Source organism: Adelges cooleyi, unplaced genomic scaffold (assembly GCF_023614345.1).
Source record: "Adelges cooleyi isolate 19-005CV unplaced genomic scaffold, UGA_ACOO_1.1 ACOO_flye_CR_arks_rails_tigmint_CR_PRNA_23, whole genome shotgun sequence".
NCBI lineage: Eukaryota > Metazoa > Arthropoda > Insecta > Hemiptera > Adelgidae > Adelges > Adelges cooleyi.
In genome coordinates this window covers 11136272-11150880 of record NW_026095893.1, presented here as the reverse complement: position 1 = coordinate 11150880, position 14609 = coordinate 11136272, and the positions used below count along the sequence as shown (strand labels likewise).

The window sequence follows — 14609 nt, the reverse complement described above, 5'->3', positions numbered from 1 at the left end:
ATTTTATGCGGCTCGTGGGAATTGCAAGAAAAACCGACAGCAGGCAGCCCGCGTCTCTTGATAATAAAATGAGTAGTCAATGTTTTAAAAAAAAATTATTGTGGCGGGTTACTAGCGAGAATTATCTCTAGAATATAAGACCCGACGACAGCCAACATTATACCAAGTCCCTATAGTATTGACTTAATGCTCATGGGTTTCTTCATATTTTGAAAATCTAGTATAAGAATATGCTGGTTTCCATCAGAGAAAGCAAAACGGCATTTATATTGTTATTTATTTAAAACAAAAAAAATCAAATTATAGTTATTTAAGAACAAAGTCAACGATGAAGGTTTGTTGACTAGGTATTATTGAAACGGATTGAGTCTTCAAGCGAACACACTATATTATGTATATTGTACAATAATACAAAATAATATAGTCATCTAATACGCATCGAAACGATTGAATTAAGCTGTCTGATTAACCACATGAATAACGACAACCGTGATTGCAGTATAAACCTATTTATTTTTTTATTATCCTTTTGGTCGTCATCTAATACGCCTTTTCTAAACCGTTGCTTATGAATTTATAAGTGTGTTTAGATTGTAAAACATGGCATTTTCCCCATGCGACTTCGTGACGCATTCCGGTACCGTACGTTTGTCTCTTGAGCATGTCACGTACACATAATACATCTGTCACCGTTTTGACAAGTAGCAGTAGGTACCTATGTCTTGTAGAAATACAATTATCGGGGTTCGTATATCACTGCTCAGACCCCTTCAAAGCCCAGGTGGTTGTAGAAAATCCCCAGTACTGCGGATTTTCCACTATAAAGTGGCAGTGGTCCATGTAATTCGACGATAAAGTCTGAGCTGACCGATTGTACGGTATGAAAATCAAATTTCCCCTCGAGTCGGATACGAGACGGGCAATTATTACGGCACACGATTTGTTTTGTCTTTATTATATATTATGGAGATTGGTAAGCGTTCTAGAGCCGTTGGGCGATTTCAAGCTTTTAAGGTGAAGGCCGTCCGGTATCATCATTGGCGTGTGGTATTTACCCGGTTACGTGAGCGGCCTTATCCGTCATTTCCATCAGACTGGTTCGACCAGATAGCATTATGATTGTTTTTATTGCTTTGCTCGATGAGCTCAATTTTTCATCGGTGATCTATTGTATAATTACTGGTACCTATACAAGTATACAGATCGATTAGTCGTTTCGGCATGGAGACTACCGGGGTGAATGTGCAACCGCGTGCTAATTGATCCATAAAACATAATGTATTCTACATGCGTTTGCTCTCGTAAGGTACCAGCTACATACAAACTAGTCGTCTGCGACGGATGACCCGGATCACCTGAAAATTCATCACCGCCGTCCGACACAAGTGGTCTTTCCTTACATGACCCGCGCATTTTCCCCGGCATTTGTCTGCATTAGGGTCGCCGTTAAAATATACTACACAATATAGTTAATTTTATGTTGCCGTGTTTTGTGATCTTTTATGTTTTTTGGTACGCATAGCCCGGAGATATTTCTGGCCAGTCTCCGCACCCTGCGGGTCCGAACCCATGTAAATTCGTACGCGTGGAGGTCAACTGCGGTGCGCTCACGTCCATGTATAACGTATCATTGTCTTTGTTTAAGTGAAAGTTTCACAACTCCGACATTCCTCCGTCTTGTTGCAGATGGTATAAACGTCACGAGTGGAAATAATAATAGCTCTATAGTGACGCACTCCGATCTCGATTCCATATTATGTTAATAGGTCTCCACGACGGGTTTACGACTAACCGATGTAAAAATCACTTTTTTTTTTATCAAAAAAGGATTTCGATATGCATCCCAATCAAAGACTGCGGCCGCGTAGGTAATTTAACTTAAATGGACTATTAGGGCCGCACGCTGACTGTATTAATAGGCGTGTGAAAAATAAGAACGGGCGGTCGGTCCTTAAACGTCGTCCAACTAGTGTACTTGTATGTACTGTTGACGCAATGAATTAATAAATCAATGTCCGAGTTTTATTAATTTTTGTGAATATTTGTCGATACTAAAAAATATGATTATAGTGGACCTGTTGTTAATTGAATTGTCTTTCCTCTAAAACATTATCTGAGTATCCCACGTCACCTCAACATAGATTCCCTGTAACTGTATTGTAACACTAGTGACGGGTGTTGGATAGCACGGGCCAGTTTTAAAGAATAAAAAAGTAGTTCAATGTGTGTCTGTGCAGACGGGACGGTTTATAATGCATATACGCGAATTCATATTATTACATGCAATTATTGTTGCATTTGAAATTCAATGTAAAAACAATGTTTTCATTCTGTCAACTATTAAATACGTTTAAGCGGAACGGGTTTTTTTTTTTGAGATTTATTATGAGTATACACCGTGGGAGTACAATGTAAACCGAAAGTGTAGGTGCGGTTAACATACTATTATAAAACATCACTCTCTTTCGGTCTTTGTCGTTGCTAGCATTCGACATGTGTATTCGGCGTTGGCTCTAATGAAACCGAGGAGAGTGTAAAATACTATTGACATAATACTAAGTATGATTGATGTGTGCAAAAAAAAATAAAAATTAAACTTCTGATTGACAGACGACTTTCACTTGTCTCGCCCCTCGGGGTGGGTTGGAAGCTTTATGTCAAGTTCAACATACGATACTGCAGTGAACGTATTGCTTCCCGGCGTTTTTTTTTATTCAAAAATATACCGTTTCAGAAACATTGTGTTAGTGTATACTTATCCGCGGATTACATAATGTTTGCCCATGTGTGTGAACAAACACAAATACATACAGGTACAACAATAGACGAAGGCGCGACAATGGCTCCGGCCTCTAAGACGTGCTGTGGGTATAATACACCACCAACTATATATTATTATTATTATACGATGTAAGCGGCATCCAATCTGTATTTTTATTTTACAAATTTTGTTTTTTTTTTCAATTCAGTTTATAGATTGCGATAATCGTTTAATAATTCTGCGATTTTCTTCCATTACATATATTTATAATTTTCTTCGAATACTTATAATTATTGTTTCACGTCACTTTAGATGTTGTACGCGATTCACATAAATAATAATATATTTTTATTTCGACTGATCACTTAATACTTAAATGGTGATATATTAAACAGTGTAATCGAATAAATTGTGAATATTATTATTATTAGGACGTTTAGTAGTGTAGTAGATACAAGATGTCAACAGTTTTAGACACAAGACAAGACATTAGTTAAACATATACGCTAGTGAATTATGTAGATGGATAGACACGGCACGATTATAATAGTATTATTATTATAGGTGTATAATGCCTACCAGCAGGGAATCCATAACATGTTTAACCCTTCACTGCATGCATTTTTTTATTTTATTGGAAAAATTAGGAATGATTAATATTATAATAAAAATATATATGCCATTTTTTATGTGCGACATAATATAGCGATGAAACAAAAATAATAACCATAATCAACAAATTATATCAATATAAATAGCCTAATGCATTTATGCACTTATACATGCAGTGATTACACGTTTTGACTGTATTAGTTTGATGTGAAAAATACGTGATATTATGAAACTATATTATGATGACTGTTTCTACTCAAAGAGTCAATTTAATATGCGACGAAATTGAATCAATACAATTGTGATTACTGACAGCTTCAAAATGAATATAATCAAATCAAATTTGCCTTAGAGCTTTTATACGTATTATATAATCCGATATTTCGGTTTTATTTTAAATGCCTAAAAAATAGATCACTATTATTATTCCAGACAATTCAACGGCGGTAAAATGCAATTTAGTAAAGAATGTATATAAATGCTAATTATTGTTATTTATACAATGCTTAGCGTAATTAAAACAATACATTGTAAATGTTTATGGCCCCCAAACAGTAATTTGCATTTTTATTTGATGTATATATTAAGAAGTGTTGTTAAAATAATTACGTCACTTTTTATATAAGAGAGGCAAGGAAAGAAGAAATGTTTGTCACGACTTCGCACGCTCACGGATAATCATTGTAATAAGTGTAAATGACTAGATGATCAACGCTCATGTGTCAACCGAAAAGTTCGACCTCAGCAACAAACCGAAATGAACGTGTATTTTTTTTTTTTTTTGCCAAAAATAATTATGCAATCTCAAGCCCATTGGGAATCTACCATGTGTTATAACAAAAATTATCGTTAACCTTTTAAGTTGCCTACTTAAAAGTAAAAAAAAAACAATCTTAAATGGCGAAGTGTGCGAGGAGAAAGCAAATTTCATTGTCAATACAGTATAATATATTATTATAACTGCGCCGAAAAATTGGTCGCCTGTCGAAAAATCGGATCGGTAGTTTTTGCTCGATAATTGTATTATCATATCGATGTGTTTCGATACACTACCAATGTACGCTTTATGTATAAACGCATTATAATATTCGAGATGACATATCCGACCGTGAAATTAATACGGCCGGCTTGTGTGATTCCCACACAGCAATAATAATAATAATAATAATCGTTAAAGGAGATAACGTTCTTGTTGCACAACACAACTCATCGCGATTGTTGCACCGGCTAACAATTTATTATTATACATTGAGACGTCGCAGGAATTATTGTTCATTTGGTCGAGCCAAAAAAAAAAAATTAAAATATATAATATAATAAAATATAATGGCAGTAAACCAGCATTGTGCCAAAACCACCGCTGTTACGTTAGCGTATTACTTCACTATCGATTATCATTATTCATTACTATCGTTATAATGTAGGGATGAGCATAATGTTATTATATATTATTTAAAATACATATGTTTATTATGTATTTAACGCGTTTCTTTTTATAGGCGTCACGCCAGTTGTGGACCTCGTAACCACCGTCGTACCGCCAATCGATCCACAGTGTTTCGCTCTCCTTTTCTCCAAAACGGCTACTTAGGGGTCTAGTGTCTACCAAACGATGGCTTTGCCCGTCGGCGGCAGAGAAACGGGCGCGCGTGAAGTGTTTGTGCATAACAATATTATAGGCGCGTGTGGGCGATAAAGAAATTGCGCTTATATATATTGTGTTGTGCACATCCGATTCGCCACGGAGGCGCTGTACCGTGTATACGCGGACCGGGCAAGTCGACGGTATTATTAATAACCAGTCCGTTGTGCGGTAACACGATTGAGAGATGTACAGGTATACATATATAGCCGGCAACAACGTGTACTGTCATACTGCACACACAACAATATAATATCCGGGGACGAGAACCATTAATTTTACACGGCTTATACACGATATGATCTGCACGCGAGCTTTACAGTGTCCCCCCCCCCCCCGACGGCGAATGAAATCTTAATGTCACTTGCTGTACCTAACCGGTTGGATGACGGTCGCCGATCGAAAAAAATGGTAATGTTAGTATTGAACCGCTACACAATCGTTATAATGTGGTCACACACAGGTCAAATAAACATCTATGAGATACTACTCCTTCATCAGTTGCACGAACAAACGCCAAGATACAGAGTTTGTCATTAATAATTATTGCAAATTACAATAGCACACGGACCAAACGCCACTTGTGCTGGTGAATTTATTCTATTTTACATATTTCGGTGTTTCAAGTAGGTACAATAACAACACATTTATTGCCGATTTCGTTGTAATCCAGACAACAAAATATAAAATTGATATTTCAATAAAAATCATGGAAATTTAATAGATCGAATTGAATGTTGCTTAAAAATGTATATTTTTATAATATTTTTACTGTACTTTAAAAATATAACTATCTTTTGTACTGTACGCGACCTTGTCACCAAATACCTATACCAAACGAATAACATACGAACTATAGGACCCATTGGGTAGGAATGGGAAAGTCGGAAGGGAAGCACTTGTCCCGTCTCATAGAAAAATAATATTAACTTATAATTTAAATAAATATTTCTATGATATACCTAATTACCTAGACAGCAAAAAAAATGTTGTTTAAGAAGTAAATAATAGTTTGTTTTTCACTGTTAGATGATGAAACTTCTACTACTGCAGGGTGTCGAACAACTTTCGATTGGCGTTCGTTTTTTGATAGTTCACAAACTATAATTTGTAATCGTATTATGGGGGTTTGAAAACCATATAAAAGTACATTTTAGCCGAACTATTAAAGATACAGCATATAAACAGCACTTGCCATTTAGACTATCAAAATAAAATTATTCACTTTTTTAGCTTCGATGGGAAGCCGAGAACGTCTTGTTTTTTAAACGGTATTTTTTATTTTTTTCATATTTTTGTGACTGGACTCTATCATTTCTCTTTAACCGCAAGGCCGATATCATTACGTATAGATCAGAAATCGTATCAGAATGGTACTTTATAAGATCAAAAATTCAAAAAATATACCTCTACCCTTTTCAAAACGACCCCACTATTCAGGATTTTTTAAATTATAATTGTATTGTGGGGATGCTACCAAAAAGTTGACCGGCCGGAGTTTAGACGACTGTGGTATGTAGTTACTAGTTGCAATTGATGTATTCAATATCTACAAATACACGATAAAGCAATACGGAAACTATTTTAATTTAGTGAAGAAATAAAATAATAAAATGTTTAAATAAACCCTAAACCACAAAAATAATACTCTAAGAGTACACGTATTTCGGCAGCAGTGTTACTATCTTCAGCGCATACAAAAGCCTGAGTAACTTTACTATATATAACTACAAGTGTTGCTTAAGTTTTTTCTAGTTACCCGAATTTAGCTGAAAGGCCGTAAACGTATGTGTTGGGACAATTGCGACATAGTTGTTTATCTAGTGACGGGGTAAGCTTTGCGCACACATATTATATCCGCCACAGTATTAATTACTTAAAATCAATAGAATAATTTAAATCAATAATAATTAGTAGTATATAAAGAACACCTCGCGTGACCTAAATTTATTATTAAACATTTCCTTAGTAATAAGATACTACGTTCCATCCATTTATAATCAATTTATAATCTATACAAATTTATTATACGAGTAATTTTAGAAATAACACAGTTTTAAAGTTCATGCCAATACTCGGAGGGGTACTTATCATTTTTTATTAAAGTAATAAACTAATACCATTCTAATAGTATCCCGAGGAATTACAAACATTAAAAAATACAAAGATGGAAGGAGTAATACAGAACAAGCACAAATAACCAACTCAGACTCACGTGACGTTTATTATTTTATTTTCTAAAACTCGTTAAAGCTTTTAAATCGTTATGTTACATTGTTATAACTTTGTTTTCTTTCGGGGGTTGTACACATTGTACATTATACATCTCGTTTATGAATATTGCATGACCTTACTCTATGCAATTTTGATTAGTGTTCTTAGAACCAGAATAAACATAACCCCAGATTCATTTGACAAATTGTTCATTATTAGTTTATGTCTGCACGTTTCCATTATTTTATGATGCAGTTTTATTGCATCAAGCCACGTCTAACCAAGTAATCGTTACACGTTGCTTCACAAATACAAGTAATAAATTGGCGAGAACACCAACACCTGCTTGTCACTAATAATCTTTCGCCGTCAAACAACTACAACAAAATAATCTTTTATATTTCGCTCACGGAGTAAACATAAAAACAATTAAGCTCATTTTGAAGTTCAGCGCCATCTTTTTTTTTTTTGGTCAGTTTTTGCACCTTTATATTGAAATCATTAGCATAACGCCGGCCGTCCACGCCTCTGCGGTAGACGTGAAATACATTTTTTTTTTTATAGAAACCGACCTTGCCTACTCGGATTTTAGAACGACATTATGTTATTAGCATTGCTAATATTATTATAATCTATTCTCGACGTTATAAAACGGTACGAAAAAAAAACAATAGGACCACCCGTCGAACTTGCTTGATATCGCACGTGTCGGCTACTTGCACTTTCCCTATTGTCGCGCAAAATATCATAATAATTATTGCAGCAATACTTTTTAGGGTCTAAACACAGATAACTGTAACCTATCTTAACCGAATCGTTTAATCGACACTGATGTGAACTAAAAAGCAACGCCGGCTATTGAAAAATGTACAAACGGCAAATGCATAAGCATCATTTGCAGACACCGTTTTCCCACGCGCCTTTTGGACGGAAGCCAAGTAGGTACACGGAATCCGGATTTTCACAAGCCCGGCAAGTCTAAGTACGGCTAAAACGACGAGTGGGTCGTTCTATTGCAGACTGCAGTTTTAGGTAAACATATTCTATACAGTTTTGAACATAAAGCATACTCACACAGTTGAACGAGATTTCTAGTGGGCATTGAAGAAGCGATTAGTTTCATAACATATTGATCGGCTGCAAAGATGGCGCTATAAAAGCAGTACAATAGTGATATTCATACTTGTATGTAAGGTATTTTTATAAGTTGTAATAAGAAGTCACTACAAAACGAATAACGTCCAAAACAATTTGTCGCATAACGTTTTTTTACTAACGAGATGGCTGAATTACAATTTTTCAACCTACGATCTATATAAAGGATGTACCGTGTACGAGTATTATATCAGTTATATTAAAGGTCCAATCACCAAAAAACACCATATTTGGCTGCTGTTAATAATAATAATACTTATGCCGTCTTCTGTATTTCGTACGGATGACAAGTCAAATATTATGTTGTGCTGAATATTATTAAATAATGTGTATGATAACACGCTGCTGTAGCACGCCCTCTCTTGCGGTTAGCATTATACTTTATATTTTGTAATAGCTAGCATTTATTAGTGGCCCATAATAGTTTAATATTATTTTACCGTGGCCGTACAGTGTATAGACTAATAGTGTTTTGTCGGTTTTACACGAAGAAGCAGTTTGTTATTATTATTATCTATTATATTATTATGTACACATTTTTTCGAAGAGTCCGCGTGAACCGTAGTCTAACCTGCGACCGCCGGTCCGTTGCGGTTATTCATCCTCTAGACTGTTAGACGATAAATAATCGTGTTATGTAACGATACTGAGACGGTACGGGTGAACGTACATACATGATTTAAAAAAAAAAAAAAAATCTGTACATGATTCATCTTAACCGGTCGTGAAGGCTTGGCCAGACAACAGCTGTAATTGGCCGACGGGTTTTCCCGCGTGTCGAGATCATCGCATTCGACCCCAAAATCACCGATGCTATGCAGCAACGCAAGTACTCACGGAGACCATTACGGTTTCCTAGGCCGATATAGTGAATTGCCAAGACCCTGGCGGTGTAAGATATAGAGACGTATTCCATTTCTAAACATTTCGAGTATATCGTCTCGGCTTTAGTTCAAAGGCCAAAGTAGTGATTTTTTAAAACCCAATAACTGGTTGGCGACCGTGGAATCCGAGATTCAAGTTTACCGAGTATATAAAACCTCAAATGTACCACCTTCGTTTGTATCACACTATGTAGTACCAATAAGAAAAGGTAAAAATGTTGCAGTATAAACATACAACTCGTCGCATTTATAGATTACTAAACTTAGGGATGACGCGTTTTTTTGCAACATGTATGTCATAATAATAATATAATATATCCATTTAAATAGAAAGGAAAATGCAAAGGTTTGCATTATTGTTATATGTGTATCTCTATAACGTTGATGAATAAGATATTCAATCGAATTTTAAATTAAATACACGCACGTGCTATCCGAATTGAAAATTGAATACATAATAAATAATAACATTAGTATTTTAATTGAAATAGATATTTGTTATAAGGCATTGGTTACAGCTACATACATAACGTAGTAATACATTAAATATTTTTTTAAGTAGCCATTATTAAAAAAAATGTTGACCTCAACCATCCACGAAGTAGTATGAGAAATAAATTATTATTTCAAATTATAATAATTCGATTGTAAACTAATATTATATTCTATCTGAATAATACCAAATTACAAATTATTTAATAGTGTATAAAAAAATAAATGTTCTACCTATTAATTACTCTATATGTCTATATATAATAATTACTACAATTGTATTTTAAACTATAATTGTTGTAAATTAATTCAATATCCTCACCTTCACTCGGAAATGATAGAAATATTATTAGTTTGTTTTTTTCAGAGCATCGCGACACCGTAAACATTTGGTATGTATTTGTTTTGTTATTAAAGCTAAGAAGGACAACTTTAAGCAAACGTGTTTGTTTATTTTAGGAGTAACCATTAATTTTGAATTTCAAATAAAATGTTGGTTTATAAAACAAATAATGTAGACCGAACCTTGAAATCTTTAGCTATAGAATTTAATATTGAAAATTTGAAGTTCAGAAGGCAATTTAAAGACTTGCGCTGACTATATAATTTGTTAAATTCCAAAATTGACTTTCCGGAAATCATTTCTTTAATTTATTTAAAAGTTCCAAATAAAAAATTAAGATCTACCTCTACATTTTATGTTCCTATGTATTAATGTAATTATTGTCTTTTCGCACCGGTAATCCGAATGCTAACTTTAAGATATAAACTTAAAAATTTTGATTTTTTTTCGATTCACTTATGGATATGAGACATAGTTTAGAAAATAATTGTAAGTTATAGTTTATAATACCAAATAACGTTTTGTTTGTTTTTGTGCCTGTTACTACAATTACTGTATTTTAGAGTTAATTACTATGTACAATGTGTCTGTACTCCGTGTCCATTGGGCGTTTATTATATTAAATAAAACGTGTTGATTTTAGTATTTCTTCAATTCAGTATGATTAAAACAAATGTTTGCTACTCGAATATCCGAATCAGTTAGGTACTGCGGTATTTCAGGTGTTGGAGTTAAACTAAAGAATTGACAGTCTATACAAGTCTATATTTAGATGCATTTCCAATGCAAAAATATACAAGTAATTTTCATAATATCTGTTATACTATGTAGTCACACACATTTTTCAAACGACCCACACGCGTCATGTTACTTCGGTCTCTGATATTTCAAGTAGCATTTTCGACTAACGAGCATACGCGAACGCTTCCTGATGATACACCAACATTGAAACGGACACTCGGTGAATATTTATTGCAAATTATCGCGTCCCTATGTATAATCCCATGCACACATATGACAAGCGATTATGCCATCTGGTCCTGTCGTTTTGGGCTACACGGTAGGTAATCGATATGTGAAGCACACCGTATGACAATAATGTCACGTAAGGTCACCAATCTGATGGTACATTATATTGATTGACATTTGATACCGTGTGTTTGCCATTGAATCTGGCTTTCCGGGACCAAAGTTGTCGTTCCTATCTCTATCAGCTGAGACTGAACACAAACTCTAATAAAATATATATATCATATGACATGTATTTTTCATTACACGTGGCGAACAGCTGTCAAAGATGCTACATCTAACGTTATTTATGATTCAATGTGATTAATTAAATGCGAAAACAGTAATATTAATGTAAAATAGTCAAGGACTAAAACTCAAATTCTAGAATGAACAGCATTGACGACTACAAATGTGACGTCATTTCTATTATAAATCGTGAAAACTAAAAACTCATCTACAACAAACGATTAACGATATAGCTGCATAAAATCCAAACGAATTTAACATTTGTATACTTAATCCTTAAGATAATAGTATAAATATTTTTACTTATAATTATATATATTTATACAGTTTAATAGCTTGCAATTTAGACGTTTGCATTAAAACGGGTGCAAATATTTTAAACAATTTTCGGCATCTAAGTGAAGATTAATTTTATATAATATAATAAAAAAGAAAAAAACGAGTTGTATGATAATAAATATTATTTAATTATAGTAAATATAACAGATTTTTTTTTTTAAAGATCAATAGGTGTTTTACCGCCTCATATGTATGCGTCTGGATACATTATTAGATTAACTTGTAAGTAGTCCTACGAATTATCAATACTTAACACATTGACTGTCACGTGTATTATAAAGTGCGATATTATTATAAAAATATAATAATGTAAGTAATACAGGTATTAATATTACTATTGACTAAAATTGGACTTATCTTATGACTTATTGTTCGATAACTCCTATTATCAAATATATTATATGAACCTAATAAGCGATATTTCCATGAACTTTTAAGAAGGTGAATTATCCCGGTAAAATGTTATACGTGCCCTGAGGCGTGTTTTAATGTTTAGGTTCAAAGAATTAAGATGTAATTTAGTATTATATATACATATATACGTGGAGCTGTAAGCCACAGTGATATGCGTATTCAAGTACTTATGCAAGTACCCTATTAATCGCCTACAATACATATATCTATATATAATATATAACTTAACAATACGACTTTTAAGGGCCTCGTCCTTCAAGTGACATTTATTGGTTTGTTATTAAGTCAACGAAACTTTTCAACGTGAATTTTTTATACAATGAACACACACACACTAATGGTCTTTCATAATCTTATCCAATTAGACAAAATATAATATGTTAAATCGTTGTACTAAAGCACCTGTTATTATTGATAATTTATTAATATTTCTTTATTATTTTTTGTACACCAAATATAAAACACATCCAATAGCTAATAATTAATTTTTTAAAAATGATGCAAAGAACTGTACAGATAATAGTTTTATTTTTAAATTAAACAAACTACACTTGATTTTTATGAATAAAATATAATAATACAAATTTAATACTACTGCGTTGTAATATTGTTGAACGTAATCGATTTAATATATTCTTCAGAGATCTATTAATATTTTGTGGTATTTATCATACCTAAGAAACTATTATATTAATATTAAATTAATATAATAATTATATACTTATTTTATTATTATTATTATTTATTTTTAATGGAATTTATTGGGTAATATGATGGAATTAATTAATTTATATCTTCAATAAGTAAAAAATATTTTTTTAATTTAATTTTTTTGCGCTGTATAGAAATATGTTAATAAGAAATCTAGTTGCTGATAAACTATAAATAACACATATTTTATCATAATATTTACTGTGAGGACAATGAATAAAACTGTTTGTAATAATTGAATGACACACCTGATAAATAACAATTAGTTTCTTTCTATAGAAAAAAAATGTACTATCTATTATAAAACCTAAGAAGGTTACAGAGATAGGTATCGGATCTTGGTTAATTCTAATAATTGATTTAATATTATAATCAATCCCATCTTTTCGTTGTGAATTGTGATTAAACAATAACTATGCAATTCCGTTTCTTAATAGAATCTAACTGTTAATATTCAATTGTATAATGTATTCATGCGTTTTCCAGCCTAACCAACGTAGAGAATATTACAATAACCTTATAGTGGCTTATGTTTAAATATAGCACGCCTAAGGAATGAATAGTTGTAAATTTCTTATACTCAAGAAACAAAACGTAACCGAAAGACTATTCATAGCAGGTTTAGTTATTTATTATAAATATTAATAATGAACATAGTATTTGCCTACTTATTATATAAAAAATATATCAATCTATATTAAAGCTATTCTACTGTAGACCTCAATTTTTCAATAAATTTATTTTTAATAATTAAGTTTGAGCAAATATGTGTTTTGACTTTGATAAATTAACTAAGTTAAATAATAGATTAAAGGGATACTTAAATTGCGTTGATCATATGCATAGAAGCATTATACAAAAATATTTTAATGTGTTTATTATATTGAATATTAAATTATTTATTAGAAATTAGTTGTCCGGAAACTTAAAAATATATTCAAATTGTTTTGATTTTTTAAACATTTTACCATCGAAATATCAATTATTATGTTTTCTATGTTGTTTTGACTAAGAGCTTATGTTTTTGCTTTTTAAGTATCAAAATGTGTATGATTTTAATTGAATATTAATATCAGTTATGCTAACATATTAACCAGATTTTGGTCTATTTATGAGCCGGTAGTCGGTTTGAACACATAAGTAAACAGTAATTTTGATCAGTACTCACATTCATACGAAGTCCTAGGAACATTCTGGTGTTCGGGCACTTGTCCATATCCGGACTATCGCGGGCTTGGCCTTTTGGAACCCGGACGGCCGGTTGTTTCAATCTTAAATACGCAAGACAGTGTGTACACTACAGACAACAGAGAGTGTTTATAATAACAATCGCGAGTGTGTTGTTTGCGGACTGGTTTGTTCCGGCGTAAAGAACATAAACCTCCGGCAGACGGTCTTATATAGCGAAAGCCGAACCGGTCTCCTCCGGGAGACTTTAACGCTGTGGCAAAAACAACGCGGGCGGCAAACGCTATAGATACATGCAACAAAAAAATAATGTAATGGTAAAAACCGTATTGATATCTTGGACTACGACGGTCAAGGTCCTGATGTCGTGTTTGACCCCGGACGCAGATTTTTCCCCGCACTACACGGGGCAAAACTAGGCTGTTCCTGGTATAATAATTCTTTAAAATGTATTTTAATTATTCATTATTTAAAAAAACAAGTTGAAATTCACGTTAAGCGTTATCGCGATCCATAATCTGGATTTAAAAACGTTTCAAACAGCTGCTACGCAAAACGGTTTACAAGGATCAGATGATTCATTAGAGTAGAACATAT

The 14609-nt window shown here is 32.9% G+C and overlaps 1 protein-coding gene across 33 annotated transcripts in view; it reads right to left on the bottom strand.

Annotated features, from left to right (window-relative positions):
- The window catches only part of LOC126836128 (collagen alpha-1(III) chain-like), a 32433-nt gene extending 18224 nt beyond the window's left edge, over positions 1-14209 (bottom strand). For 32 of the 33 annotated variants that reach the window (XM_050569226.1, XM_050569233.1, XM_050569234.1 and 29 more), the window contains exon 1: positions 13993-14209. In XM_050569226.1, coding sequence (XP_050425183.1) covers positions 13993-14040 — 48 coding nt within the window. In that variant the 5' untranslated portion in view covers positions 14041-14209. The remainder of the gene's footprint in view (positions 1-13992) is intronic. The other variant, XM_050569257.1, reaches the window with a different exon arrangement.
- Between the last annotated feature and the right edge of the window lie 400 nt (positions 14210-14609).